Here is a 25,505-nt window from a genome sequence, read left to right as displayed (position 1 = left end):
TTTGCCTCTGTCTTCCCATCTCCTACTCCCCACTCTTATCCCTCTCCTCCCCCACCAGCAACTGACCTTGTCTCCTACTTGGCAGGGGAACTTCAAGATCCTCCTCCCTGCAGCTCAGGGAAGTCCCCATCCTTTTCTTTCTTCCTTCCTCTTGGTCTTAGGAAGCGGTGTTTCTCCTGTGTAGAACAAATCCCTTCACCTCTGCCCTGACCTCATTCCCTCCCTCCATCTTTGGCATCTTGTCTCACCAGGTATCTCTGTTTTTATTCTGCATCTTCAAAATCTTTTTCTCTACTGGTCCCTTCCTTTCTTCCCTCCTAAAAAATGCTTCCTTGACTGCACATCTCCCTCTGGATATTGTCTGATTTCTCTCCTGCTCTTTTCATCCAAGCTTCTTAAAGAAACTCTTTCAAACTTACCACTTGGTTTCTACCTCCACTGCATCACTGAAACTACATTATATGAAGACCTTCTAATTGTAAGATCCAATGGACACTTTTCAGTCTTTATCCTACTGGAGTCCCCAACTGCATCTAACATCAGTGTTTCCTCTATCCTTCTTAAACCCCCCTCCCTCCTTGGCTTCCTTGAAGCCACTCTCCTTCTGATGCCAGAGCTAGCAGCTTGAGTGTGGGTGTGGTGGAGGCAGATGCTTTGATCCAGCCTCTCTCCTGTGCGGTGCCCTCTCTTGTTCCCAACAGGTACCAACTCTAAGGTCCTAGGGTGTTTGTCACTGGGCTGGGTTCTGTCCACCCCATACAGAAAGCAGGCCAGATTCCAGTGGCTTCCCCTTTCTTTATTGCTGATTCGAGCCAGGCTCAGAGAGGCTTGCGCCAGGTGTTGACAGTGTCTGTCCCTGGAGGAGGGAAAAGCAGAGGTGAAAGGGTCAGGTATGGGGGTCAAATTTAGGGCCAGGCCACAGGTTGTGTGGGCCAGGGAGCCCAGGAGGTCTGGGATGGGTGCTGGGATGGCCGGAGGGCCCCTGGGTCTGTAAAGCCTCAGAGTCAGAATTCCTGACTATGGATGGCTTCTCAGAGGGTAGGCATCTCTGCAAAAGGCACACAGTCTGCTCCAGGGGTTGGAGACCGGTGCAAGTTTGGGATGCAGGCGCTGAGAGAGAGAGGTAGTCCAGGATGGAATGACTGAGGGTGGGAGCACCTTCCTGCCTGGCCTTCTGACTATGGTCCTGGAATGGTCCCGTTCCAGGTTGCCCCTGCCCCCTTACCGTGAGGCCTCCCTCCTCGTCGCCGGGTCTCCTCAGTCTCAAAGAAAGTCTCATGTTCCTCCCAGCGCCGGTCACAGGCCGCACAGAGGAAATTAGACTCAAAGCAGTTGCAGCAACAGCCTAGGGCAAGGGGGAAGCCAAGACAAGTATAGGGAATTGGCACTTTCCCACGGGCTGACTACGTTCTCCTCTCTTCCTCACCAACCACAAACCCAAGTTTCTCCTACCAGTTCCCCCATCCTCATCCCCAAACCATGTGCATCCTACCCATGCCCACCCCTGTACTCCCCTCACCCTAGAAATTACCTTTCACCCTGCAGGAATGGGACCCAGTAGCTGCATGGTCTTCATGGCTGTGTTTGCAGCGACATTGGGCCCTCCAGGCCTTAGGGTCAAAGGTAGCTCGTCTTTTAAGCCAGAACTCACCCACCTCCTCTGGGCGTGATGGGATAAAGCAGAACATGAGGCAGCGGCACTGGCCCACATTGCAGGGCACAGATATGTCTATGGGAATGGGGATGGATGGGAGGATTAGACTGGCACCTAATAGGGCCTAGCCTTCCTGTGCCAGTCCCCCTCCCCCATACCAATACACACACACTTTCTCTCATACATCCCAACACATGGCCCGAGTATCGTTTTCCCTTCCCATGGACAGGGGCTGGTCAGTTCTCCCTACCTGAGACGATCTGGTGCTCTCTCAACAAGTGTCCACAAAAGCATTTGGATTCATCTCCAATTTGGAAACAGTCCCATAGATAATGGGGGCAGCGCCAGCCAATATGGAGACCTGAGTGTGGAGGAATTAACAGGGAAGAGTGAGAAGGAAAAATAGCCTAAGCACCCCCCTCAGCCCCTGTGGTCTCACCTCTTCCCCAGTGTATTCACTCCACCCATGATCTCCACCCTTTGAGACATCTTCCCCATCGGATTTTCTCAGTATCCCACAAGTGTTTCAGCTCCTTTCCCACCCCAGGATCTACTCCATTTCTGTTAGCCTGTCAGAAATGACTGAAGACAGTCTTCAGTTTCTGAAGTGGTTTCTGAGCAGGAAGATTCGAAATGAAATTTTGCTTGAAGACGAACACGAATCTTGCTGAGTTCTCTGTGGCTATTAAGATTCTCATTTCCTCCCCTTCCCACATTAGAGCCTCACTTTGTTTTGTTTCATTGAAGTGTCTAAGTTGAGGGAAAGGGAAGATGATTGGCCAGGTATAGAATAGATGGTGAGGACTAGCACTTAAGAAAATGTGGTTGTTAAAGGGACAAGAAGAGGAGGAGGAGGTTGGGCAGCTCTGGGACCAGGAGGAGGGTTTTCCTCACTTTTCCAGTTTGGCACCTTCCTATTTCCCTTTATGTTCCTGGTGTTCCTGAACTGATGCTATCTATGAACTTGAGAAGGGCTGCCTATAGTTTTCTAAGAATCAGGAGAAAGGGGTAGGCCAGAAGTCATGAGTGGTGAAGACCAAGAAACAGAAGCTTGTGAGGCTAGGAAGTATCCCTGAGAATAGGCACCAGCAAGATGCCACAACCCTTGAGAGCCTGGTTTCAGTAGTGGGATCTGAAATTGGCTTCATGGTCAATCTCACTACAAGGCAAGGGTGGAGCCATTTAAATGTGGGAGAACCAGAGAGCACATTCCACTCATTTTCTCACCCTTCATGAAACCTGAGACTACTCCAACTTCTAGGCAAGAATCCTGTATGAGTCCTTATGGAGTGGGACCTTCAGCTATGGGACTCATTCCCATTTAAAGGCTACAATGAAGTGTCACCTCCACCAAACAGTTGTCCCTGACTTCCTCTGCCTGTCTAGGGGCTCCTCCTCTTTGTTTCTCTGACTCCTTTGCTACTCCTCTCACAGTACAATGCATTATAATAGTGGACTTTTCACTTGTATTCCTCTTAGACTGTAGGTTTTCACCTATATTTCTAGTCCTCGTACAAGGCCTGGCCCAGAATAGGTGCTCAGAGAGCACAGACAGCTTGACTGACTAAATGAATATGCAAACTCCTTCAGGACAGAAGAGAGACCCAGTATTCTAGGCTTAACACTGAAGTTCCATAAGGAGGGTGGGAAAGAGTTAGTGTCTTCTGGTCTTTGACTCTGGCCAGGGCCACAATCCACAATTCTGTGCCTAATTGTCAGTCTAGTTTTTCTTGCCTTACCCATGATCTTTCAGGGTCTAAAGCCTGTCCAGGCGTGGCTTTTAGCTTTGCTACTTCTGTCTCGATCCTGCCAGCCTGAAGTGTCAGTGCCCCATTATAGCAGTGAGGCTTTGTTGAAAGGGCAGGGTATATAGGTAGAGTCACAATGGAAGTGAGTGGGGGCCAGGATTCCACTAGCGGAATTCTGAACTCTGTCCAGAGCAGCAGGATACACTCGGTGAACAGATGAGAGGTGGAGGTGAACAAGGGTCAGTGCCCACATATCAAGGTCCCGCTTGAAAGCCTGGGAGAGTCAAGTGCAAGCACTGATATGGGAGTCAGTGCCCCGCCTTTAGATGAAGCAGACTAGAGTTTAAACAGAGACTGGCAACTATACCTCAGACTCCGTTATAAGTGTCAGTGCCCTTAAAGCAGGACAATTGACATCAGGCTATATAGTCCAGAGTGGGACCCTCTACTCTCTGCTCTGATTCCAAACTGTCTTTCTGTTATAAGTGGACAAGGACTGGTAGGGGGAGGAGACATTATCTGGAATGCCATTTTGACGGTGTACCAGGTGGTTCTAGGTAGTTTCACCTTAAGAATCTGTGCTCCAAGCATTTTCACCGCAAACATTTCCACTGCATGATTAATTGGCCATAGGCAATTTTGCCACGAAAGATAAAATCACAAAAAAATAAAAGGACATTCATTAAAGAGGGCATAGTTAAACATGAAAAATGAATACCAAAATTAAATATGACCTTATTACAAAATCCAAATATTTGAATTTAAAATGCATAGTGTAGATTCATGGCCATGCTGTGTAAATAACTGATTTTATGTTGTGGATTGTACCCTAAGCACTTGTCTTCAAAGTCTTTCATTCATAGCATTATACAATTTTTTTTTTTTTGCTTGTTGACTCATCTCCTTGTTCAGCATCTCACTTTTTCTTTTTTTGCTAAAATTTCCTCCTTCACTAAGAGAGGTATCAATTTCCAAATACTAGGATGCATATTTGCCACTGAGCTGTGTATTGTGTTGTGAAAGCCTCCTACACTGTTGTTTGCTCCTGGCATATTGTCACATGTCCATTGATAGACATTCCAAAGTTGTATGGGAAATGTGAGCTCAAAACTCTGCCACAGTGTAGACCATTATGAGGACTAAGATTTATACTATATATATATATATATATATATATATATATATATATATATATGGGATATATATATATACACTATATATATATATATATGGGATATATATATACTATATATATATGGGATATATATATACTATATATATATGGGATATATATATACTATATATATATAAATATATATATAAAAATATATAAAATATATATAATATATATAAATATATATAATATATATAAATATATATATAAATATATATATAATATATATATAAATATATATAAATATATATATAAATATATATATATAAATGGGAGTACTGTGTCAGTGGAGAAATGAAACCAAACTGCCAAACAGTGGATAAAACCAACAAACTGTCAAACCAAACTGTCAACTAGTTATTTTTTTTTATCTTTTATGGCAAATTGCCTTATGGTCAATTAACTTTGCAGAATAATATTTGTGGCAAAGAGGTCTACGGCACAGATGCTTACTGTGAAAATACCAGGCAAGGTACAACACAGTCAATTCCATGGTCACATACTCACATTTGCATGATAACATCTCTTTTTGCTTAGAATATCTCCATACAACATATGTCTTTTCATGAAGGATGTCTCTAGTCCAGACTTCTCTTCTGAGCTTCAGACCCATACAGCCAGTTGTCTCCTGGACCCTTTTACCAGCATGTTCCACAAGCACTTCAAATGCAGTAAATTCACTTCTTCCTTCCGAACCTCGCCCTCATCCTTTGTCCTCTGTTCATCCAACATGTACTTATGCATCTACTCTGTTTTAGGCATTCATGAATGGCATCATCATCTAATCAGTCTCTTAAGCCAAACACCTAGATGTCATTCCAGGCATGTCCTTCTTTCTTATCCTACACATCCAAAGATCCAAAGGTCAGTTTTGTCTTCTCAGCGTTTCTTGAATCTACTTCATTCACCTATACCCATTCACTTCTTACCCAGACTATTACCAGGGCCAAATGTAGTCTTCCTATGTCCAGTCGTATTTTTCTCCAGTCTATGCTACTGACACAGTGGTCTTTCAAAAACACAAATTTGGTCGTGTTGTTGTCCCATTTAAAATCTTGCGGTGACTCTCACGTGCCCTTAGGATATAGTCCCAACTCTTGACCTTTGCCACAGAAATGCCTGTACAATTCTCCTGGTCCAGAGCTGAGCTCTGTCCAACATTGCTTGCAGTTTCCTCCTGGTGCCTTGCCCTGTCATGTCTCACCTTACCTCACTTTTTACTGGCCACCTCTTTTTACTCATCTTACAGATTTCAGCTGAGAAGTCATCCCTGCCAAGGCTTATTCCCTGAGCCCCCAAGATTGGGTGCCTCTTATCTCTGCTCATGCAGCACTCTGGGCTAACCTCAGTCACAGCAATTATTAGAATGAATTACAATTATCCTTTTACTTTTTGGTGTCTCTCATTAGAGTACAAATTATTTGAGGGATTTTGTTTTTGAAATCCCACCAACCACTACCTCCACATCTAGCTCAATGCCTGACACATAGTTGGTGCTCAATAAATGCTGAATAAATAAAAGAAAAGCTTACATTTGATCTTTCTCTACACAGAACATATATGGATTCTCTAGAGACCCAAATGAGATCATTGTGACTTTCTTGGCCCAGGGTGGAGGGGGAAGGGGCCCTGCATGAGAATGAGGAAAGCAAATTGCATGGAGAAGGGAGAAGGACATAGAATTACCTGGCTGTCTTTCTATCTTAGGCTCATCTAGTCTCAACATAACTCTCTTCCTATCATAAGGGGAAAGGAAGTATGAAAGACAAAAATAAATACAGTGATGTCTATCTAATTCAGTCTAAAAACCCCAGAATCTGCAGAGTGGGTCAGGGTGGCCTTCTTTCTGAAGGTATTCCCTGTAGACATGAAGTTCAGCAACACAGGTACACATGCTCACACACCGGATGGCATATGTATACCTAGTACATCTGCACACCCTTTATATGCCGACTAGATAAGCTAGCAAGCCACTAATGGGGCTGTGAAAAGTACTACTAGCAAGCCACTAATGGGGCTGTGAAAAGTACTAATTCTGGGCTGAGACTTGGAATTGACAGGGCTGGGAGGTACAACTCTCCTTTTTGGTGGAGAGACTCATGGCTTTTGGGTAACAGGTGATTCTCGGTCTGGCATGCAGGGTGACAGCCTTTTAATGGAGTTCAACCAAGTGGACCAAGGCCTTTTGCCATGTCAGAGCACCAAGTCTCCTGGACTATCCAAGGTCTGGGCCATCTCTGCTTTAAGGTCTGTTTGGTGTAGGCTATTAGAGCCCTAGATGTGGGGTCGGCCTGTGGCCCTGCTTTTTTTTTTTTTTTTTAAACAACTTCATTTTAGCTGTCTGTCCCTACCTGGGTTTTATATGAATATCTTCACTTTTTTCCTGCACCCATGCCATCCACTTTGGCCCACCTGCCTGCTCCACTCCAATATTTCAGGCAGGCAGCATTGCCATTTCTACAAGGAGCAGCTCTCCATTGTTCAGGGCAGGTTCCCTGATATAGTTGGATTGGAGGTTGGCCATGGGCCTGTCACAGGCCTCTCAAGGGCTTCCTGGGCTCACCTGTCTGGATGGCATTCAGGGTTGCATTCTTCTCCCATTGGAAAAGATAATTTGCCTGAGCACTGAACTTCTTTCTGTGCATTGCCTTAGCCACTTCCACCATCTTTGTCTGCTGAGTGGGGACCTCTGGTTGGACCGCATAACCTGGGAAGGGAGAGGCTGAGTAACCAAAGGGAAGTAAGGAGTCCCTAAAACTAAAAGAAGGGGCCAGGTCAAAGAGTAACCCAATCCCCTCTTATTGGGACAGGTGTAAGACAGTGATGAGAATGGGGAAAAGTCCACAAAAGACTCTGAATAGCCAAAGTAATGTTGAAAAAGAAAACCAAAGCTGGAGGCATCACAATCCCGGACTTTAGCCTCTACTACAAAGCTGTAATCATCAAGACAGTATGGTAATTGGCACAGACACATAGACTAATGGAATAGAATAGAGAACCCAGAATTGGACCCACAAATATATGGCCAACTAATCTTTGATAAAGCAGGGAAGCACATGCAATGGAAAAAGCCTCTTTAGCAAATGGTGCTGGGAGAACTGGACAGCAATATGCAGAAGAATGAAACTGGACCACTTTCTTACACCATACACAAAGATAAATTCAAAAAGGATGAAAGACCTAAATGTGAGACAGGAAACCATCAAAATCCTAGAAGAGAAAACAGGCAACAACCTCTTTGACCTCAGCCACAGCAACTTCTTACTTGACATGTTTCTGAAGGAAAGGGAAATAAAAGCAAAAATGAACTATTGGGACCTCATCAGGATAAAAAGATTCTTCAAAAAAATTTTTAAGTTCACTTATTTTTGAGAGAGAGAGAGTGAGTGAGTGAGTGAGCAGGGGAGGGGCACAGAGGTGGGGAGGGGGGGACACAGAATTTGAAGCAGGCTCCAGGTTCTGTGCTGTCAGCACAGAGCCTGATGCAGGGCTCAAACTCATGAACTGTGAGATGATGGCCTGAGCCAAAGTCAGATGCTTAACTGACTGAGCCACCCAGGAGCTCCAAAGATAAAAAGCTTCTGCACAGCAAAGGAAACAATCAATAAAACTAAAAGGCAACCAATGGAATGGAAGAAGATATTTGCAAATGACATATCAGATAAAGGATTAGTGTCCAAAATCTATTAAGAACTTAACGAACCCAACACCTGGAAAACAAATAATCCAGTGAAGAAATGGGCAGAAGACATGAAAAGACACTTTTCCAAGGAAGACATCTGAATGGCTGACAGACACATGAAAAGATGTTCAATGTCACTCATCATCAGGGAAATACAAATCAAAACCACATTGAGATACCATCTCACACTGGTCAGAGTAGCTAAAATTAACAATTCAGGGAATAATAGATGCTGGAGAGGATGTGGAGAAAGGGGAACCCTTTTGCATTGTTGGTGGGAATGCAAACTGGTGCAGCCACTCTGGAAAACAGTGTGGAGGTTCCTCAAAAAATTAAAGATAAAATTACCCTATGACCCAGCAATTGCACTACTAGGAATTTATCCAAAGGATACAGGAGTGCTGATTCATAGGGGCACATGTACCCCATGTACCCCAATGTTTATAGCAGCGCTTTCAACAAATTACGGAAAGCCAAATTATGGAAAGAGCCCAAATGTCCATCAACTGATGAATGGATAAAGAAGATGTGGTTTGCGTCGGGCTCTGTGCTGACAGCTCAGAGCCTGGAGCCTGCTTCACAGTCTGGGTCTCCCTCTCTCTCTGCCCCTCCCCCACTCATGCTGCCTCTGTCTCTCAAAAATAAATAAACATTAAAAAATTAAAAAAAAAAGAAGATGTGGTTTATATATACAATGGGATACTACTTGGCAATGAGAAAGAATGAAATCCTGCCATGTGCAACAACTTGGATGGAACTGGAGGGTATTATGCTAAAAAATAAGTCAGTCCGAGAAAGACAGATATCCTATGTTTTCACTCATATGTGGAACTTGAAGAGCTTAACAGAAGACCATGGGGGAAGGGAAAGAAAAAAATAGTTACAAACAGAGAGGGAGGCAAACCAAAAGAGACTCTAAAATACAGAGAACAAACTAAGGGTTGATGGGGTGGGAGGTTGGGGGCAGGGAAAATGGGTGATGGACATTGAGGAGGGCACTTGCTGGGATGAGCACTGGGTGTTGTATATAAGTGATGAACCATGGGAATCTACTCCCTAAGCCAAGAGTGCACTGTGTACGCTGTATGTTAACTAATTTGACAATAAATTATATATATAATGGGGAATGGGGAAAAGTGCAGGCACAATTACGGCTAACTCCTTTCTTCCCCTTCTTCTTGACCAGCTGGTGTCCAGGCTGAGCTGTGTGTGTGGTACTGTCAGTGGCATCCACCTGTTCCTTGTCCTCTCCTTCCTCTTCCTTCTCCTTTGCAGATGTGTCCAGGTGGACCTGGGCTGAAGGGCCTGAAAGGGAGTGCTTTTGAAGGATCTCAGACTCAGAGATCTGGGTAGACCTCCCTGTCTGTGAGACCTCACTGAAGGAATACTCAGAGAGGTCTTCCTTCAGAGTATTAGAGGAAGGTACAGTGATACGGCCTTGTGATGAGGTATGAAAAGAAAGGTGTTTCTCTGGGACCTTAAACATGTGAGTCTCCAGTAGGGTCTCAGGGATAGGGGTTTCCAAAGGGATCTCCGAGACAGAGTATCCTAAAGAGGTCTCAGGGATGGAAGGCTCCAAAAGGGTTTCAGAGGTGTGGCTCTCTAAAGGGGTCTGGGAAGCAGATGGTGTCCTATGAGATTCAGAGATGTGGGGCTCTAAAGGGATCTCAGAGGTGTGGGGCTCTAAAGGGGTCTCAGGGATGGAAGTCTCAAAGGATGTTTCAGGGCCAGGGGGCTCCTGTGAGTCCTTGGCAGAGGGGTCCTTTGAAGAGGGGTGTTCCTCTGCATCCATGGCTGTTTGAGGCTCTTCTGTGACCTCGTCTGCTTCCATCTAGTGGTAGAATAAGGTACAGGCTTCATTAGGTTGGGATTGGAGGTTGGAGGGTCTGCAAGTCAGAGTTCACGGGGGGGGGGGGGGGGGGGGGGTGGGGTGGATTATGGAATTAGGATAAAGTTTTCTGTGCACCTGAGATGTAAAGGGGAAGCAAGATGAACTTTGGGTCAGGGTATGGTGCCAAGAGGTTCACCTGTGTGCCTAGATGCCGTGTGGCACGTAGCTATGGGTTGTGAGGGAGCTTAAAGATAGAAAGGCTGAAGCAGTCAGAATCCCATCAGTAGATGGTAGCAGAGGACCATGCCCCAGGAAGAGCCTGAACATAGCAGCTTGGCTAGTCCAAGATCAGGGGCCTGAGCCTTAGGACCAGGATGTTCAGGCAGTGGAGTTCTAGAGACTGGGATACTACCAAGCCAAGGTGGGGGTTTGCTCTTAAGAGTGCAGGACAATGTCATGATGCATTAGGCAGGGCCCTGACTGCAGCCTGTTTTGTCTAGGGATCATAATCAAGCCTCCCTTGATGTTATTCATGTCCAAGGCTTCAATTACTTCCGGCTGGTATGCTGATGATTTCTAAATCCATAATTCCAGCTCAGACCTCTTTAAATCCCTGTACTTCACACTCAAACCCAATTGCTTGCTGGACATTGCTAAATGGATGTCCCACAGGGCATCAAAACTGAACTCTGGGAATTATTTTAGTCTTATCCTTTCCCCTCAGCCCTCATCTTCAAATAGGCACCAAGAACTGTGTTTCCTGTCTTCTAAATACTGTATTACCAAAATCCATTCTCTCCCTTCCAATTCTGTTCAAGTTCTCATAGTTTTCTACCTGGATTATGTAACAACTTTGCCCCTCTGCGACTTTCCCCAGCACATCAATCCACTCAGCCATTCTTTCATTGATTTATGTAACTTATACTTAAATTTTTTTTTTACTTTTTTTTTTTTTTTTTTTTTTTTTTGAGACACAGAGCATGAGCAGGGGAGGAACAGAGAGAGAGGGAGACACAGAATCCAAAGCAGGCTCCAGGCTCTGAGCTGTCAGCACCAAGCCCGACACGGGGCTCAAACCCACAAACCGTGAGGTCATGACCTGAGCTGGAGTTGGAAGATTAACTGACTGAGCCACCCAGTTGCCCCTGTAAACTGATACTTTTTAAAGAGCCCAATCTTACACTTTCACCCAGGCACTGTGCTAAGCACTGGACTCTGAAAGAATCTGGGAAGGTGGACCAGGTTAACCCAATGACAATACAGATGAGTTGATATTGTGCTGGGGTAAGCTCAGGATGCTGTGGGGAGTGAGGTGTGACTAATTTATCTTGGAGGGATGTCTAAAAGAAGTCAGCCCTCCTTAATGACCCACTGGAGATCTTTCTAAAATGCAAGCCTAACAATGCTGTTCCTTTGCTTGAAAACACTCAGTTGTCTCAGCCTTAAGATTAACTCCAAATTTCTGGGCCCTGACATTCAAGGCCTGTCATTACTTGCAACACTGCCTAACTTTTCCAGCCTTAACTTTCTGTGCTCCCTACTTTCCCCCTCATGCTCCAGATGGATTCATTACTTGTATTCATTAGTCTTTCCAAAGGGGAAGCTTGGGACAAGAAGTAGTGAGAGAGGTAGGTTAGGAAGATGATCTGACATTCAGCACAGGAAAAGGTACTTGAGGGTGGAGAATCAGTCGGTAGGAGGAGAGGAAGGAGAAAAAGAAGGGGAAGACGGAACTGGGTGGAGAAACGTGGTGGAGGGGGAGGGTAAGGATGAAAAGTAGAGAATGGGAGAGGGTTGGACTAAGGTGGGAAGGGACAGAATATGTTAGGAGGGGAACGAGATGAGGGCTTGGAGGAAGAGCCATTAGAGAAACTACATACCTCTGGGCCTGTCTTGGCTGTTACAAGTCCTTAGGTCAGGATCTCGTCTTAAGCTGGGAAGGGGAAATGTTAGCGAGGGATGGAAGGCTCTTGGATGAGACCTGGCTGTACTTGCTATGTAGTGAGAGGCCTTGCCTTCAAGTCTACGACTTGGCGAGGGGACTTGGACACCTGCAGAAATTCGCAAAGGAGCTCTGGCCAGATCTGAGGAGGGGGACTTGGGGAGGGACGAGGGGTTCCGGGGCCGTTGAGGGAGGAGCTTGACTGAAACCTCTGGAACCCGTGCCGGGAGAGGAGGGATCCGTCACCAGAGCAATCGGAACGCCTGGTAGTCTCCGTGGCAACAACAGTCCGGTCTCCAGAGGAGGCTGCATTGGACCAAAGGGGACGAGTTTAGGGGGCTCACTTCTCTTAAAGGGGTTTGTTGGATCTCTGTGAGAGTGTTTGGGTAGTCTGCGGACATCTGTGGGGACGTCCGTAGGTGTCTGGGTTTGTGAGGGTCTCTGTAAGGTTCCTATGAGATGTGTGTGGCTCCATCAGTGGGGACTGTGAGGATCCGAGGTGGGCTTCGGGGCTCCCAGGATGGGGTGAGAAAGGCAGGGTTCAGGGAGCAGGGGCTGGGGCGGGAGTCTCCTCGAAGGCCCGCAGAATCAAGTTGGAGACCAATAGAATAGGGCATGGGGTGGGCTTTACTGATAAGGACCAATCGAATTGAGGAGGGGCGGAGTGTCGTACTACGTCAGGCTGAGGCCGCCGCCGCGGGGCCTGGTTATCGCCGGTCCAGCGCAGCCCGGAGTCGCCCAGGCCTGAACTCCTACCCAGGTCCCGGGCCTGGCCTCAGCCGGCCCGACCCCAGCCCCGGGCCCACAAGGACACCGAAAGCCACCCCCCGGGGGTGGGGAGCGGAGCCGTGGGTCAGCTCTGCGCGCTCCCCGCGCTGGCCGGTCCGGCCCCGCCCCCGCCCCGGGCCATGGCCCAGCCCTTGTCCCGGCCCCTCGTCCTATCCCCATCCAGCCCTTGGCCCCCAGCCCCGCCCTCGCCCCGCTTCCCAAATCGGTCCCAGCCCCGGCCTGAGTCCCAGCGAATGCCCAGATCCAGGTCCCAACCCAGGCCCCCGCTCCAGTCCCAGTCCCTGTGCCTTTCCTGGCCCCTAACCCCGCCTATGCCCGTGTTCCACCTTCTGTCACAAATCCCAGCCCATCCCCTGTCCCGACCCCATTCCCAGTGTTTGCTTAAGCCCCAGGCCCAAACCCTACCCTTGCTCCAGTCCCCATCACAGCCCCTCCTTCCATCCCTTTCCCTGCCCTTGTTCAAACCCCAGTGCCTAGCACAGCCCAATCCATTATCTCAGCCTTTGCCCTCGTCTCTGTGTTTACCCAAGTCTCTCCCACTACCCACCCCTCTCTCTCATACCGTGCCCCTCTCCCAGCCTCGACTCAGGTCTGGGCTCCAGCTGCCGCCCGCCTTATTGCTGCTGTTGCTGTTCTCTGTCCTTGGCCCAGGGGCTGGTGAGTGCAGAAGCAGGAAGCACCGAGGCAGGGATGGGGTTCTGGCAGGGAGGGATGGACTGGAGGGATTCAGGAGAGGTGGGACCTGGGCAGCTAGATCACTGGGGGAGAGGTGGGGAGAAATAGGGAGGAGAGAGGTCTTACACAACTGAGAGGAATTGGGAGGTTCAGAAGAGAGCAAATTGTGGGCTTGAGGCTCAGCAGGTGCCTAATAGTCCCCAGGACAGAGACTCCAAGGTTTTCTTTGCTGGTGTCCACGCTGACCCCACATTGACTCTTGCTTTTCTGAGGAAGAAAACTTGCAAACTTCTCCTGCAAGGGAAGTTTGATGGGGGAGACATGATCCTCCTACACCAGAGAGCCTTTAGTCCAGTGTGGGAAGATGTGGCCTAAACTTTGAGATATTGGGCATGCATTAAAACAGGGTTAAGAAAACAGTTTTGAGAACAACGTGTAGCAAACAGATGGACATGGGTTAGTCACCATTATAACGGGATTTGTTTTTGCTAATCAGCCTTGTTCCAGATAAACTTGACTTGCTTAGGAATAATTCCTGACACTTTTAGAGTAGTTTTGAAATACAGATGGGGCCATTTTACAGATGGGGAAACTGAGGCTCAGTTGGGGTGCAGTTTTCCCAAGGTCATACAAGCTTGTAAATGGTGGCACTGGGGCTAGAAAAAAGTTTCCTAATTCCTGTCCCATACTAGTGGGTTTTTTTCACTGCAACATATGCCTAATAGGAAAATTGACCCAGTTGGGAGAAGACTCAAAGCACAACCTGTCCTCTCCCCTGTCTTCCCAAAAGGAGGCTTAATCCACAAATTCTTCCTCATTTGCCGGTTGTCAGCCTACAGCCACCATTCAGGGAGGAAGTGATTCAGAGAGAGAGAGAGAGAGGTCCAACTTCTTAATGGGTAGAATGTGATAGGAGGAGGGGGTCCTGGCTGTAGGAGATATGCCATAAAGTTGGCCCTATCAGAAGGAGATGACTGTGGTCTTCATGGCCTCAACCCCTGCCACCTCTGGTGGGTGGCACTGTAGATAGGATGGAGATGTGCCTAAGGGAGTCTTTGTCAATAACACCCAAGCAGCTGAGGGTTGGAGCTGGGTTTCGGTGAGCTCTGGGGGCCTAGTTCAGTGTACAAGCTTGAGGAGATCAATACATGCCAATGGTTGTGCCCCTGCAGAGATGTCCAAACTCTATGTGTATGTGCACTGGCATCTGGGCACTTAAGCGTCTGTGTGTGTACCTTAGGGGTCCCTGGGAATGCTGGTCATGTCAGTGTATGTACATGCTTGTCTGTTGGTATGTTCTGTGGGGTGCATGTGAGCCCGTGTGTCCTCTGAGCGCCTATGTTATTATGTGAGGGGAAGAATACATGTTCCTCTTTAGGAGGAACATGCTTCTTGTATAGATGGATTACTGAAGTGTCACCTTCCAAATGGACTTCTTATTTGGAGGCAGTGTTTGGTCAGCCCTAGCCTGACTCTTCGGAGGAAGGAGCTCTAGAGGGGCTCAGTGTTGATTACTGCTGCTGGCAGATTAGACACAGAGGAGGTAGCAGCCATACCAGTTTTTCAGTTCGGGCGAGGGAGAATCCATACTGTTGAGCCCAATTCATAGCTTCCATCCCTGCCACCATGACTTCTTTGTTCATGAGCCATAGAACTGTATAAAGCTAAAGGGTGTGGGTTAAAACACGATTGTCCAGAAGTGGGTTCAGGTGCTTTGGGGAGACTTGTAATGAAGTTGGAAAAGAGCACTGAATAGGCCCTACTTCGGGCAGAGTTGCCCTTAATGCTGTTAATAATCACTGCCTTGGTGGCCTGCCTGCAGGGGTGCTCTGTGACCTAGTGGTGGTGATAGATTTCACCAGAGGAGAGGCTGGCAGTGTCACAGGACCATCATAGCACATCACAGCACATAGTATAGTCTTGATAAATGCTTATTATTGGCTTCAATCTCATTTCAGGAATGGAAGGTACCTCCTGGGTCTCCTGGTCCTACCCCAATCCTTGGATCTTTTCCTCTGCTGACTATAGTTGCATAGCCCAGGTGTGCCTGCCCATTCCAGGAAGTGGCCTTTTGTTCTACCTAGTGCTATCACTAGCAGGGCCCGCCTCTGCCTGTATGCACGTGTGTCCGTATGTCTGTCTGTGTATGTGCATGTATGTTTCAGATGGTGGTGGAGAGTCACTCTAGCTTCATGTGGAGGTAGTGGAGCATCCAGGACAGCTTCATCTGAGCTTGACCAGGGCTTTACTCATGTTTCCTCTGGGCCACAGCTCTGTTGTGAAATGCCAAACCAGAGCTTGCGATGATTGGGGCTGTGGATGCTCTCTCAAGTGTCTCCCCTCAGAACTTCTGGGTTCCTCCCACCATGTCAAGTTGCTGGACTTTTCCCACTGGCCCATTCCATGATCTCTATAGCCCCTGGCCATTTTTGGGGTGGCTTAACTAGTTCCCCGGTTCTCCTGGCCATGCCATGTTTCTTTGAATCACAAGGATTTTTGTATTTGTTTATCCATTGTTTCCCAAAACTCATTAGCTACTTTTCACCACTAGTTCTCTGAGAGTCCGCATTAGGGGCCTGGCCAACATTTCTTCCTAGCAGTAGCAATGGCCCATCCGGTGACCCATCCCTGGTACCCGCTTTGGAGGAGGAGAGGCCCTCCCTCGACCCCAGCAGAGGGCGCTCCAGAGCTCTGCTTGCTTGTAACCATAGTATCCAAGCTTTTTAGCTCTCGGCTTTCTGCCTCCCTGTTAATCAGTGCTCAGCTTGCAAGGTGGCAGGTCTTCCTCGCTGACAGTTGAGACCAATCATGTGGTCTGAGCTGGACTGACTAGTCCTTTGGTGTGACTGGCCTTTGAGGATGAGGAGAGGCCAGTCTAGGGCCAGTGGCCTCTACATATTTAGGGCAGCTCTGGGTAGGGTGACCTTGAAGTTCACCGGTGTCCTCCTTACCTGTGCTCCCTCCTTCTGCCGACTGTCTTTCCCAGGTAGCTCTTTCTCTGTTGTATCATATACCTCATTTTTGGAGTTATAGCTCCCATTTCTGGAAGGGAGATTGTCAGACGAGGTAAGCCTTGCGGGTATTTCCTATTTGGCTGAAAACTCTCGTCCAGGGTCTCCCCTCCAGCCCCTGCTCTGTCCTGAAGCTGCTTGAGTTCCGAGCCTTCTCATCTGTCCTGGGGGCATCCTTCTGTGCTTCTCTGGGGCTGGTCTTAAATCTCTAGAGCAGTCAGATTCTCCAGAATTTTGCCTGCCATTTGGGACACCCTTCTATGCAGCTGAGCTACAGGTTATTTTCACAATTCTAGCAGTCATAGTGCCTGTGTGTTTGCCTGGCTAGCTGCTGCCACTAGACTTTTTTGCTCACCTTGGCTGTGCTCTGAACAACCATGATCAGGTATCTTGTAGCTTGGCACTTCAGTTAGAGATGACCAGTACCCCCCAGCTCCAAGTGTGAATATTTCCAAGTGGTTTGAGATTCCACTGAGTCATGAACTGACTGCCTCACTGGGTCTTCCTCTGGGGAAACGCCGTCTGGTTGTTCATTCTGAATCCTAGAGGGCCTGATGACTCCCTTCTCTCCTGGGAGTTCTCATGGTGTCTGCCAGCTCCTGTTCTTGCCTCTGCCACCCAAGCTGGTCCTTTGCATCCTCACCACATTTCCACCCAACCCTCCCTCCTGCCCTGAGCCAGTATACAGACAGCTTTTGTGAGGCTTCTGAGGGTTTTCACTGCTCTTGGGACCACAGGGGAACAGAAAGGGGAAGAAAATAAACAAGGAAAGTTAGACAGTTCCTTGCTGACTTTGAAGCTCCACAGGTGGAGTTTAGCCTGCTCAGTGGCCCAAGAGTCCATGCCAACACACACACACACACGCACACACACACACACACATACACATGTGTGCCATTCACACATCTGTGTTATTAGGCTTGCTAAGAGGAGAACAATGGCTCCTAAGTGAGGGGTCATATAAAGGGTCCTGGTTTGGGATGTAGATGGATGTAGGTTTGAATTCTCAGTTTGGTCTAGGCTTGAGCCTCAGTTTCCTTATCTGTAAAAACAGGTCATTTTCCCCAAGGCATTGTAAGGATTAAAGCAGATGATGGCTAGGGTAGCATGAGACCCAGCTCCTGACTCAGAAGAGAATATTTGTTGAGTTTGTGCTATCGGTGAGGAAGACTGGTGTGCCTGTTGCTTAGCAGAAATGCCCTGAGCCCTACGCTGCTCCTTTTTCTCTTGCATGCTCCCCAGGAGGCCTCTTCCTGACTGACTACTCCACCTGCTCACCCCGCAAGCTGAGTCCCTTCCGCTCCTTTGCCAGCACCGAGCTCTTCCACTTCCACGTTCCCGAGGACACATTCCTGGCTGTTTGGAACCTCATCATCTTCAAGGAGCAGGGGGGAACTTTTGGGGACCACTGTCCAGACCAAAGTGTGACTGTGTGAGTGTCCGAGTTAACATCCTGACCCCACCTCCAACCCCAGACCACTCTCCAAACTAAAGTGTGACTTTATGAGTATCTAAACTGACCTCCTGACCCTGATCCCTGACCCTTGTCCGGATTGAAGTATGACTGAGTGAGGGACAAGACCTTTGTCTCCTGACTACTTCCTGAGTACTGTTTGACTGTGTGAGAGTCTGAGCTGACCTTTTACTCTTTATGTCCTGACTCCTGACCTGGAACCACTTTGTTGTATGTATCAGTGTAGGGAATTCACTTGTGTTATTGGCGATGAGTTGACAGTTCTTCTTTTCCCCATTTCATGTCTCCCACCCCATTGCCTATTGTCTTCCTCTCCTCATTCTGGTCCCCCAGGTATTTCCGGTCCGGGGCACCCCCTGTCATCAATCCCCTGCACACACACTTCCCGGGGGACACAGCTGTGCCTGGGGTTTTCTCACTGACCCTCAGCTGGACACTGCCCAACCGCACCTCAGGCATCTTTAACGTCAGCAGCCCCTTACCTGGGGACTGGTTCTTGGCTGCCCACCTTCCCCAGGCCCACGGCCACATCTCTGTCAAGGTGGGTTAACGCTGCCCAGGAAAGGAGGGGCCAAAGCTGCTTCTCCATGTCTGCTGAATTCCCCCCACAGGCTACTTGACATGCTAATCTTGTGCCAGGGTGGGTAACAGCATAAGGGTGGCTAGGGTGGGGCATAGCTAGAGGGCAGAAGTTTACCTGGTGGGCCAGAGGTCTTGATCTGTAGGAGGCAATTTGGGAGCCTTAGGAGGACATAGTGGGTCCCAGGTTAGCTGAAGGGAGATTCCTGGCACTGTGGAGTAGTGTCCCTATTAGAAGGTGCAAGGGTTATTCAAGGTGATCACAGAAGCTGCCGCAGAAGCCCAGGACTGGTCTGGTTCTACATCTTGATTGCTGGTAGCTATGCAGACTCTCATAGGCTCCAGCTCAGTCGTTGGTCCATCTAGGAGAATGCATTCCTCTTCTCTCATAATTTCAGCCCCCTATACCCTCTGGAAGACCATAGGAGAACACTTGGGGTCACGGAAGCCCTTTCCTGTTAAAAGGATGCTTTGGGAAGCTGGTGCCCCTCCTGGCTATTGTTTCCCTTTTCTCTAAATATCAGCACTGATTTCATAGAACAGAGATTTTTAAAGTCTGAAGTGTAGGTTCAAAGGTCAGGACGCTTCTTCGTTCTGGTTTGGAGGGGAAGGAAATGCCACAAAGATTTCCTGCCACCTCCAGGTGCTGGGCAGACCAGGTTTCCTCCTAGTGATAGGATCTATAGGTTTCTTATTCTTATCCGTTGACAGGAAGGGAGGGTATGATGAGCTGGCCATTGGCAGAGTGGGATGGTTATGTGTGTGGGGCCAGTGGTAAGGGTGAAGGACTGAGCATGAACGGAGCAAGAATTTAAAGAACAGGATGCTGAAGAACATGAAATGTAGTGGGACTTGGCCATTGAGAATTGAAAGGGGCAGAAATTTCCAATTAGGTGAAGCTTTGACTCAGATATATCTCTTCAGGCTGAGTTTCTTGAGGGCTGTGACTCTGTGATTGTATCAGGCTTGCCTTTCCTCCTGCTATAGCTTGGTGTTCAGAGAAGGTCTTGTGAGGCTTTTGAATGAGTTGAGAATTATACAGGGACAAGTGCACCGGCACTGCTGTTATCAGAGATGGGAACTAGGTCTGAGGTAGCTTCCTGAGGCCTCAGTGATAGGTCTGTTTTTCCTGAGAGTGATGTGCCAGAGAATTTCCTGTCAAGGCCTGGGAGTCCTCTGGATGACAGCATGTTAGTAACTCACCTGGAAATGCCTCTGGGTTCTGGGTGGATCTTGACTCTCTTCAGAACCAAGGGTTATTCTATTCTGAGGAATATCTTAGGTCTTTGGCCAAATCCCAAAGAGCCCATTCCTGATTGTAACTTTGATCCTTGACTCTCTTTGTGAGAACTGACAGGGAGAATTCTTCTGAAGCCCTGTTCTAGTTACCCAAAAACCTTTCTGGATGGGCAGGAGGAACCTGGGGCCTAGGCCTGGACTGGGATTATAGGAGCTAACACCTGGTTAGGAGAGGTCAGAACTAGCCTTGACATAGCCATTTGCATCTAGATATAGGAAGTAGAGTCTGGGGATTTGGAACTGCAGGCTGGAGGGTTAGCCAGCAGAACTTCTGGGATGCGGCAACATTAGAGACAAGAGGGCACAGTTATACCTTACCCAATGAATGGCAGCAGACCTGGATACCATGAGAGATGTAGGTCTTTAGACAAGGACTCTTCTAGAGGCTTCGGGGTAGGGATGGGCAAGGATCATCCTTTTGGTTCCCCTAAGAATTAGATTATCTTTTGGAATCTTACATGGGCCTCTAAGGATTCTTAAGTTCTCTGGGTAATTCCGTAGATTCAATCCTGTGGATGAATTGTCCAGAGCATTCCTCCAGGGCTCCATCTTCTTGACTTGCTTTCTCCTTATACCATTGTCCTGACTTCCTGTGAGGCTTCGCCTCGGGTGAGGTCTGGAGTCCCAACCATAAGAAGGCAGCACTGTTTCTAGGGTCCTCCTCAGCTTTGGACCTATAGTCCTTGAGCACCTGCTTTGTCTCTGACCTTGGATTGGGTGTGAGGGACACAGATAAATAAGATGTATATTCGTGAGATACAGGAGATGTTTTAAGAGGACAAAGGAGAGATGGCTAACTCGGCTTGGTAGTATGGTGGAGGCGGTTTTAGGAAATAGGAAGTGAGGCCTGATGTCGAGAAAGTAAGGAAAGGCATTCCAGGTGGTGGGGGTAGCATGGGCTAAAGCACAGAAGGGAGAACTGAAGTGGTTCAGTGTGGAGTGGTTGTTGGAGTGGGTGAGAGAGCTGGAGGGGTGAGCAGAGCAGATGGTGAAGGACCTAGAAGCTTGAACTTTATCCTGAGAGTGATTGGGATCCTTAAGAGCTGGTAAAAGGGAAGTGAGTTATCTGGCCCTGGCCATTCTCCTGAGCTCTGTGGAGAGCTTCTGCGAGCTCCTGTGTCCATGCCATTCACTGCTGTATTCCTAGCACCCAGCACAGAGCCTGGCACGTAGTGAGGGCATGGCATATTTTTATTGTTCTTCTGCCATCTTCTCAAATTCATAGTGTCCAAAACTGATCTCACTTCTCCTTTCCTTTTCCCCCTTTTCCTATCAACCTCTTCTGTCTTGTCTCATGCCCTCCATCACCTTGTTTTCCCTGTCTCGGAGCATGTGCTCGTTCTGTGGTGCCCAGCCTGCACTGAGGGACTGGCCTTTGGATTGTAGATAACATCTGGCACCCACATGGCTCATTAGGGGAGAGTTTTCCAAATGTCTGGAGCAGAATTCTCCTCAAATGCTTCCTCTTTCCAGCTCCAAGATTTGAAAGTAAATGAAAGCAGGTAAAATAATGAAAACAAGGATAGGAAAACAAAGAAACAGACTAGAGAAGAAAGGATTCGGCTGAATCCACCAACTAAGACCAAGTGAAGCTCTGTGTCTCAACTTGAAGAGATTAAAACCTACTAACAGTGCTCATTCTGCTCTTCCTCCGCCTTCTAAATTATTATATTTGTGTTTCAAATAGGTAATATATGCACCTGGTACAACATTCGAAAGGTACAAAAGGCATACAGTGAAAAGTAAGTCTTCCTTTCATCTCCTTCCGGTCCCCACTTCCCCTCTCCAGAGTTAAGTAGTAACTACCTGTTAACTAGTTCCTTATATTACTCTTTCCTAACTGAAACACTTTTTCCTTTTGGCCATTGTGACTTTACAGAACTGTCCTTATTTTCCTCCTGCCCACCTCTTCCTCCTTCTCTGTGTCCTTTCTTGGTGTCTCCTCTTGTGGGGCCCCAGTGCTAGGTCCTGAGACAGTTCCTTTTTTATTTCTCCTTTCTCTTGTTAGGTGTCCCCAGAAGAATAGTTTTAAATACCACCTATAGGTTATGCCTTCCAAGTGTATTCCATGAGTCCTCATTTCTTTGAACTTCAGACTTTGTATTTAACTGCTTACTTGGTATCTCTGATTGGATGTCCAAGAAATGTCTCAAACTTAGCATGTACAAATCAAAACAAAGCCAAAAGTAAAAATCTCTTTGATTCCCATTTTACTTCTTCTAGGCTAAGCCTCTTCTCTCTCTTTTCTTCTCCATAAATTGGCATTGCTATTCACCATTTGTTCAAGCTCCAAATTTTGGTGTCATACTTGATTCTTCTTTTCCCTTTAATTCTCTATAGCTACTCCATAAAGAAAAAGTCTTGTTGACTCTACTTCTAAAGCGTGCTCTGGAGGCATCCACTTCTCTCTTTCCACTCTGAGCATACCTTCCCTGAGCTTTGTCCTGGACCACTGCAGTAACCTCCCAGGCCTCTCCCTGCTTCCACTCTTGCCCCCTGCAGTCTGTCCAGCACTCTTCCATGTTGATTGGTGCCGACCGAATGTGGGCCAGGGATTGTGCTGGGTACTGGGATATCCCTACAGAGAAGGGCAAGTGTCTTTGGGCATCTTAGTCTGTAAGCCCTATCCAGAGTCTAGCTACCCTGCTCAGGCCTTCCTTAGGAAACTCAGCCCAGCCATACTAGGACATTTAGGGTTCAGTTGAAGGCTTTCCTTCCCAGCTTCTTTCAGACTGGTTCGCAATCTACTTCTCACTTTGGCCCTCCTGGTTTCTCAAGTGTCCTTGCTTTGGCCCTGTTCCTTACATGACTGCTGATGTTGGCTCAGTTTGGACTCTCTCACCTGGCTCATGCCTTGGCAGCTCCTGAAGACCTGGCTTCTGGTGCCCTTTCTCTTGCCCTATCATAGGGCAAAGGCTGCTGTACCTCTGCACCTTCCCTGCTCTTCACCGATTGAGTGCTTCCTTCCACAATAAAGGAGGAGTGTTAGATGTGCCTATTATACAGTTTAAGGAAGGAATGCATTTTAACCATTGAGGTCATGTCCACTAATCCTTCAGTTAAGCCAACAGCAAGAAAGATGTGGAGGAAAGTATCTCTTCCCCTGAATTGTCCATCCTGCAAGGAAATGAGCCACCTCCCAAGTGTGAGCCTCCACTCTTGGGGCTTGCTTACTGCAAAGTTATTGTGGTGGTAATTCCTGCCCTAGGAAGTGGGGTTGATGAGATGCCTGTGTTAGTATTTCTGGGCCTTAGGGTTTGACACCAAAGATGAGGGATCTGCTTTGGATATCAGAGATGGAGGTCTCTGAGCAACTGTGTAGTTTGAAGAGCTCTCTGAAAGGATCCTCTTTTTTATCACCTAGTATTTGCCAGGTGGTGTGCTAGGCATTGAGGATGCAATGCTGCAAAAGGCACAGAAGAATTCCAGGCGAAGGGTAGTGAGATCTTCTGGCCTGGCATCCGTCAAGGCCTTCTTCCAGCCTTGTGGAGTTTTGCTGGAAGTCAGTGCCTTGGCTGGCTTATTCCATGCTATGGAACTCGGTAGGATGTCAGAGCCTGCAACATTTGTCAGAATGAGGTTTAGAGGTTTGTCTTGGTCAGAATAACCACATAAATAAACAGTAGCCTCCAGTTTAGTGGGCCCACATAAGGCCATTTGTCCAGAATAACAGAGAAGCCTAATCAGGAACCCCATCCTCTGAATTGCTAGGATTGGTGGGCTTAGGTAGCTGCAGATGTTGCAGAAGAGGAACCAGAATAAAGGGACTGTGCCCACTGAAGAGTGAGGAGGCTGTGTGTGCCAGGTGGTGTGAACTGAGTCGACAAGGGTCAGGGATTTCACCCAGAAGAGCAGCTTAGATGTGACTGTTGTCCAGCAACGGAAGAAACCTAGCCTGATTCAGAAGAAGCAGATGAATCTGTGGGTCTCCTGAGGCAGAGCAGTGGGAGGGGAGACAGAAAACAGGCTTTGGCTTCATAAACATCAGAGCTGCCCCCAGCTGTGTTGATTGATTGATTGGTTCATATATTCAGCAGACATTCATCTGTGAGGTATGCACTTTATATTAGGTTCCATGTCTGGGGGAGCAAAAATAAAGTAAGACAAGGATCCTGTTTTCAAGCTGTTTACAGTCTGGAGGTTGCCTAGGAGGTAGAGTGGCCCTTCCCTGGAGGTGTTAAAGCAGAGGCTGGACAAGCTCTTGGGAGGGCAGGTGGGGGATAAAAGAAATTAAAGATTCAGATTAGTAGGCTCCGGTGGGTTTGGACTGGAGGCCTCAAGGAGCTTTCTAACCCCCAAAGAGAGCCGGTGTTCTAAGTTTTTGAGGGCTTGGAGGGGAAATGGGGTAGTTTGAAATTGCATCAAAGGATGGTCCAGGACTGCTCAGGAGGAGGAGTTAGAGTGGAGGAGGAGCGGGCCTGATTGTCAGGAAGGACTGGGTTTGAGTCCCCAAACAGCCAAGGCCGAGGATCACAGCAGATCCTAGAGACCTAGCAAAGACAGAGGTGCAGACAAGGCAGGAGGGACCTAGGGCCTAGAGAGACCTCAATCCTAGCTCTGGGGGCAAGAGGCCAGAGGAGCTTTGTCCCCGACCCCTCAGCAGATTCTGTTTGCCTTGCTTTAGTATCACCCTTGCTGTCTCTACCCTCCCACCACCCCTGCTTTTGTCTCAGGGTCTCCAGGATGAGTGTCAGTACCTCCTTCAGCCGCAGCTGATTGTCCGGCGTTTGCTGGATGTTGCTGTGCTGGTGCCTGGCCGTCCCTCAGAGCAAACCCTCTCCCCGCACAATCGCTCAGCCCTGTACAAGTAAGTCAGATACTCCCCCAAACCTGATCCTTTCCCTCTTCCTTTCCCTCTTCCTTCCCTGGCCTCAAACAGGCAATAGCGTTCTTTTGGCTTCTTTTCACCCTGTGGCCAACCTGGGCTGCTGGGCCACCCAAAGCCCTGAGGGTGGGTTGGACCCCTGCCTCCCTCTCTCTCAGCATGGACAGGAGGACCTGAAAAGACCTCCTGTTATCCCCTGTCCCTTCCTGCTAACTTCTTCCTAGTGTTTTCTTCATTCTGGTGTCCTTCTCACCCTCTCACCTGTCCTTTCTTACCCCCAACCTCCCCTCTGTCCAGGGTCTTTGTGCCCAGCTTTACTTACAGGGTTTCAGCACAGCTGGTATGTGTGGGGAGCCGTGGGGCATCGGTCTGCCCCCTGACACTGCACCTACGTCCCAAGGCCCCACCCCTGCACAACTCAAGCTCTGTATCCTGTGGAGGTGCCTCGATGTGCCAGCTGGAGCTGGCACTCCCCCCCTGGGGGCACTGGGTCTACGTGCGTGTGGAGATACCATCCCGGGGTCCTGGCAGGACCATCCGCTTCCAGCTGTGTGTGCGGTTGCAAGGTCAGAAGCCCCACATCTGCCTCTGGCACTGCCACTCAGCCTGTGCTGATATCTGTGGCTGGGAAGAGGCAGCGTGGTGGCTGTGTTCGTTGACCCTCTGCCATGTCCCTGTAGTCTGCTCAACTCCACCCAGGCTCCTTTACACTCCCAAAAGCCCTACCAACTTGGAGCTTTGATTTGTTGGAAGGCCTTCAGATCATTATTTTGCACCGGATTTGGGGCTAACTAAGGGACCTCAATACTCTCCTTGGCTTAG

At 48.2% G+C, this 25,505-nt stretch overlaps 2 protein-coding genes across 15 annotated transcripts in view; one reads left to right on the top strand and one right to left on the bottom strand.

Moving 5' to 3' along the window:
* Positions 1-775: 775 nt before the first annotated feature.
* Positions 776-12,490, bottom strand: FAM221B (family with sequence similarity 221 member B). Of its 2 annotated transcripts, XM_015079420.3 has the most exons (7): positions 11,970-12,108; positions 9,411-10,089; positions 7,140-7,283; positions 1,905-2,015; positions 1,532-1,729; positions 1,226-1,345; positions 776-856 (listed from the first exon to the last, which is right to left on the bottom strand). In XM_015079420.3, exons 2-7 carry the CDS (start codon positions 10,087-10,089, stop codon positions 819-821), a joined length of 1,290 nt encoding a protein of 429 aa, XP_014934906.1. In that variant the 5' UTR covers positions 11,970-12,108; the 3' UTR covers positions 776-818. The 2 variants fall into 2 exon arrangements, with proteins under 2 accessions (XP_014934906.1, XP_014934907.1); XM_015079421.3 differs by lacking the exon at positions 7,140-7,283 and having other exon boundaries at positions 11,970-12,490.
* Positions 12,491-12,501: 11 nt separating this feature from the next.
* TMEM8B (transmembrane protein 8B) overlaps positions 12,502-25,505 on the top strand; it is a 69,095-nt gene continuing 56,091 nt past the window's right edge. For 12 of the 13 annotated variants that reach the window (XR_003413967.2, XR_003413966.2, XR_003413964.2 and 9 more), the window contains exons 1-5: positions 12,748-13,477; positions 17,749-17,938; positions 18,314-18,521; positions 24,532-24,665; positions 24,981-25,249. Coding sequence is in view for 7 of the 13 variants with exons in the window: in XM_027039418.2 (XP_026895219.1) it covers positions 12,940-13,477; positions 17,749-17,938; positions 18,314-18,521; positions 24,532-24,665; positions 24,981-25,249 (1,339 nt within the window). In the remaining 6 variants the exon portion in view is untranslated. Of the gene's footprint in view, positions 13,478-17,748; positions 17,939-18,313; positions 18,522-24,531; positions 24,666-24,980; positions 25,250-25,505 lie in introns of all 13 variants that reach the window. The other variant, XM_053204941.1, reaches the window with a different exon arrangement.

Source organism: Acinonyx jubatus, chromosome D4, assembly GCF_027475565.1.
Source record: "Acinonyx jubatus isolate Ajub_Pintada_27869175 chromosome D4, VMU_Ajub_asm_v1.0, whole genome shotgun sequence".
NCBI lineage: Eukaryota > Metazoa > Chordata > Mammalia > Carnivora > Felidae > Acinonyx > Acinonyx jubatus.
The sequence above is the reverse complement of the archived record's forward strand: the minus strand, read 5'-3'. Positions and strand labels throughout refer to the sequence as shown.

Bases quoted from the DNA above. Each gene is read 5' to 3' on its own strand.
- FAM221B (XM_015079420.3), bottom strand. From the start codon at position 10,089: ATGGAAGCAGACGAGGTCACAGAAGAGCCTCAAACAGCCATGGATGCA. The intron at 7,284-9,410 runs GTAATTGTGCCT...CTCCCTTCCCAG, and splicing joins GGGGAAGAAAGGAGTTAGCC to GTTATGCGGTCCAACCAGAG. The intron at 1,346-1,531 runs GTAATTTCTAGG...CCCTTGCCCTAG, and splicing joins CCATTCCTGCAGGGTGAAAG to GCTGTTGCTGCAACTGCTTT.